We start from the raw sequence: 4,822 nt of genomic DNA, 5'->3' as shown, positions 1-4,822 counted from the left end.
ATGTCAGTCGTGTCAGTCGAGTGTTTGAAATAAATCATTCTGTGAGATGATGTGGCTTCTTAAACAGAATAACATATTTCTTCTGTTTATTCAGCTGCAGCGATAGGCATTTTCTGGGTTTCTTCTGCGAGGCATATTTGGAGTTTCAGCGCGAGAGCGCCCTCTGACCTTTGGATGGAGATTTACTGCTGATCACAGAACCGTGCTTCACTGAAAGATACGCATGACAATGGCAGCTTCTGTCGAAATCGCGATCTCGATTCCATTTCGATTTATCATGCAGCCCTAGACCCTACCCTGTTTATCTCGCCTCTGATCATTTGCTGCTTGCCTTGATCTATTGCCTGTGTTGGATTATTCTCTTGCCTTGCTCTCTGGACACTGTTTGCTGGTTTATGATCTTTGCCTGTCTGACTTCGCTCTTTGTTTGAATAAAAGGCTGCAATTGGATCCGACCTTGCCTACACGACTCTCCTTGTTACAACAATACAATTAAGTTACATTTAGCTTATTTTACTAAAAAATATATATAATTTTCGGTAAGAAAATATGCAATATAATTTACATTTAGTCATTTAGCTGACACTTTTATCCAAAGCGACTTACAAATGAGGACAATAAAATCAGTCAAAACTAACAAAAGAGCAACAATATATATGTGCAAATGACAAGTCTCGGTTAGCCTAATGCAGTGCACGTAGCAAGGTGTGTATATATACATTATACACACACACACACACACACACAAAGAAAAACAAGTAGATAGAATAGAAAAAAATAGTAAGCTAATGTTTTTTTTTTTTTTATAAAAAAAAGATAAATATAGATAAAGTAGAATTAAAATAGAATGGATAGTACTAGAGTTAGAGGGTCAAATAAAGGTGGAACAGATGTGTTTTTAGTCGTTTCTTGAATATGGCTAAGGAATGAGTTGGGCAGGTCATTCCACCAGGAGGGAACAGTTAATGAAAAAGTCTGTGAAAGTGATTTTGTGCCTCTAATAATAAAGTATTGATCATTATTATTGTGCATACGTTTTGGGGTGGGCTAGCAATGCAATTCATTCTGGGGTAATTTTAATTTTTATGTAGTAATACTCACATTTTTCGAGTAAAAAATAAACAGTCTTCTCCAAAGACGAGATCTTCGAGCAGCTGCACGACATCTCCTTTGTGCAGACATTATCGCAAACATTTTGCTAACGTTCAGGAAAACCATACTAGGTGGTGTGGTTGTCGAGCTACTGATGAAATCAGGTGTTAGTGCACCTGTCGGTCATATCTTTTAAGTTGTTGCACTTGTTATAGCGTCGTAGGTCACATGATAACGTCAGCATGGCAGATGATGTCTGGATTGCATTTATAGCTAACTCGATCTGGCTGTAGAGTACGTACTCTTTTAGTGCTCTTATGTAAGTACTTATTGAAATTAAATACCTACTCATTGAATATGCCGTTTCAGATACAGCCACTGAATAAAAGAAGCGAAAAGAGTAGTGACAGGAAGTAGTGATGTGGTGACGTGGAGTGAGTGCTGCTAACTATAGACCCGCCTCAGAGTGAGTCAAGTTTAGTTGAATTGGATGCACACTAGTTTGCTAAGTGAGGAGTAATAACGCCAAAACAGGAATTAATTGCTGCACTATCGGATTTTCCTGACACAGACAGGGCCTGTTCACCGAGCAGACTGTGGAGCATTGCCTCTTCCTGGTATGGATGATGGAGAGTTGTCTATTCCTAGAGTTTCCAAGATCGTCTGCCGGGCTTGTCTGTCGTGTATTTCCGACGCCACCTGCAGTGTGTTGCCGGATCACATGCTGGCTTCCTACCCCAAGGCGTGCTCCTCATTCATCGGAAAAAGAGGGAGTATCCACTGCAATTTCAGCCCTCCTCTCTCCGATTTGTACGGCAGAATGTGCAGATTCCGACGATTCACTGCAGGTATTGTTAAAAACAACGCACTTGTCTTTGACTTCCCACAAGCTTCCCTACGCAGTCGACGGGCAACGTTCACACCCAGTTCCACACAAAAACACACGCACTTACACATATAAAACTAACAAACATACAGTACATGACTTGAAGAGTTTTTCTTGTCTGTGTGTGTGTGTGTGTGTGTGTATATATATATATATATATGATTATTGAAACTGAAAGCTAATACTTTTGTACTTCCTTGATTTTGATTTTGATTTTTTTTTTTACTAACTTTTTTCCCCATGAACTAATATTTTGACACACACTACATTAAAGAACTCTGGTTAATTTGTGAACAGTATTTGATTCTTTGTGAAAAAAAATTTGAATATTTATTTATTGTAAGTTAATATTTCCATTATGATTTCACAGCAATATTTTTGAGTAGTATGATTCTTTGATGCTAGTTCCTATTACTTTTTTTTGTTTGTTTAAACTTGTTTGTGTGTAACTGGTGGTTTGAGTTATCCTGGGTTGAATTTTTAACTTAAATTACTTTGTTTGGCCTTCCAAAAGAGGACACGACTAGAAATCAGTGGTTAAGCTGTATTTACAGCACTGTTCCAGAACAGTTCAACACAAATATTCAGATGTGTCCTGCGCATTTTATGGAGGATGAGGACTGTTTCCTGAACCAATAGCCTACAATGCGTCTGTGGCACAAAGGCTGTTTCTATAAAGTTGGGCAGTTCCAACTTTGGAAGGACAGTCTGGCGCTTCTGACTCACAGCCTGTAAGTACGTTTTTTATATTTAAATAATTTGCCACTGATGATTCAAACGTGAGTTTTGAGCAGTGTAGAGTAGGCTTGTTGTTTGTTGTTTCTCCGATCACAAATGCAGACATGGTTTAATGTTTACGCAGCGCGATACGCAAGCACTGGATAGCTGGCCAATCAGAGCACACCTCACTTTTTTTAGAACGATGAGCTTTGTAAAAATCAACACGTTTCAGAAAGGCGGGGCATAGAGGAGAAACAATAATGTACATATGGAAAATAATGTGTTTTTTTAACCTTAAACATGTTGCATTACACCAAATAATGTTCGTTTTAGCAGCGTCATATGACCCCTTTAAATTCTATTTGGTAGATTAAATTCTGCCTGGCGCCCGAATTGGTAATTATTATATAGTTGTCACACCTTGTTACAGACCAGAGACACGGAGAGCTTCAACAATAGATTTATTAAAAACAAAGATCCAAACAGGAAATAAACCAATGCCACTACACATAGATGAGACCAGACCATCTTGGGGAGAACATAGAAAGTATATATACTGTCCTGGTGATGAAAAGATCGCTGGCAGGTGAGGGTAATGGAGGCCATGGAGGTGCCGGGAGCTCGGGCGGCCATGGAGGTGCCGGGAGCTCGAGCGGCCATGGAGGTGCCGGGAGCGCAGGAGGCCCTGGAGACTCATGAAACACTGGAGATACAGGAGGCCCTGGAGACTCATGAAACATAGGGATAAGCCCTGGAGTGAGAATGGGCTCCAGGCTGAGCTCCTGTAGAGGAGCAGGGAACATTGGAGGGCGCTCTGGAAGTGCAGTTACTGGGGGTCGCTCTGGAGGAGCGGACACTTGGAGGCGCTCTGGAGGAGCCGACATTAGAGCAGGAGCCGGCACTGGAGATGAGGAGCTGACTGATGAAGGAGGGTTGGGAGAACCTTTTAAGACTCAGGATACGTAGGAGAGCTAGGCGAGACCAGCGGAAACAAGAGCTAGGCTCCTGATTGAGCTCTGAGAAGTGAGTGGACTCCTGGTTGAGCTCTGTGAAGTGAACGGGCTCCTGGTTGAGCTCTGTGAAGTGAGCGGGCTCCTGGTTGAGCTCTGTGAAGTGAGCGGGCTCCTGGCTGAGCTCTGGAGAGTATTCGGGAGTGGGCTCCTGGTTAAACTCTGGGGAGCATTCGGGAGCGGACTCTGGGGAGCATTCTGGAGCAGAGCAGCTTGGAAACTCCGGAGCGGAGACTAGGAATATGGAGGATTCAGGCTTGGGTTTGGGGTGAGCTGTAGAGATCCACACGTCACGGGATGGAACTGGAAAGAAATCACGTGAGTCTTCATCCACTTCTCCAACACAGAAACTGGAACCTATTACTTTGAGGAGTCGATTAATGAAATCCACCAGAGAAAATTAATGAACATCCGGAAGCATGAGGATGATTAGCAGATTGTCATCCAGTCCATTCAACAAAACGTGATTCAGAACAGAATCGCTCCAACTCACCTGATGGACATGCTCTACAAACACCTCCACATAACTCTCCAGAGGACGGCCGTCTTGGCAGAGATGGAGAAGTAAATACTCCTCTGGACAGCCATTGTTGTAATCCATATTGTGGGTCTGGTCTTCTGTCACAGCTTGCTACAGACCAGAGACACGGAGAGCTTCAACAATAGAAGATTTATTAAAACAACGATCCAAACAGGAAATAAACCAAATGCCACTACACATAGACGAGACTAGACCATCTTGGGGAGAACATAGAAAGTATTTATAATGTCCTGGTGATGAAAAGATCGCTGGCAGGTGAGGGTAATTGATGACAAGGGACAGGTGAGGGAGTGTGAAGGATTGTGGGTAATGGAGTCCATGGGGAAAAACACAGGAGAACCAGGCAGGGGAACAGACGGGACCATGACAGTAGTATTGTGAGGATTCATTTTCAGTTAAAATTCCTATTGTTAGGGTGTGTCACCCTTTTGTGTACGATAAAGTATGGCTATGACCGCTTCACCGCATCACTGTGAAACAGCAACATAATCAATATACTGTCAAAACTGTTCTGTGTACTAAGTATATGTAATGTGGGTTTTGTTTCTTGTTCATGGTTTTCATGTCTTTTAT

General features: G+C 42.2%; 1 protein-coding gene across 1 annotated transcript; it reads right to left on the bottom strand.

Moving 5' to 3' along the window:
* Positions 1-3,150: 3,150 nt before the first annotated feature.
* LOC107756531 (uncharacterized) lies at positions 3,151-4,614 on the bottom strand. The gene is made up of 3 exons (XM_016573683.1): positions 4,439-4,614; positions 4,202-4,362; positions 3,151-4,011 (listed from the first exon to the last, which is right to left on the bottom strand). Exons 1-3 carry the CDS (start codon positions 4,612-4,614, stop codon positions 3,428-3,430), a joined length of 921 nt encoding a protein of 306 aa, XP_016429169.1. The 3' UTR covers positions 3,151-3,427.
* Between the last annotated feature and the right edge of the window lie 208 nt (positions 4,615-4,822).

Source organism: Sinocyclocheilus rhinocerous, unplaced genomic scaffold (genome assembly GCF_001515625.1).
Source record: "Sinocyclocheilus rhinocerous isolate Xijiao unplaced genomic scaffold, SAMN03320098_v1.1 scaffold2277, whole genome shotgun sequence".
NCBI lineage: Eukaryota > Metazoa > Chordata > Actinopteri > Cypriniformes > Cyprinidae > Sinocyclocheilus > Sinocyclocheilus rhinocerous.
This window is presented reverse-complemented; position numbering and strand designations above follow the sequence as displayed.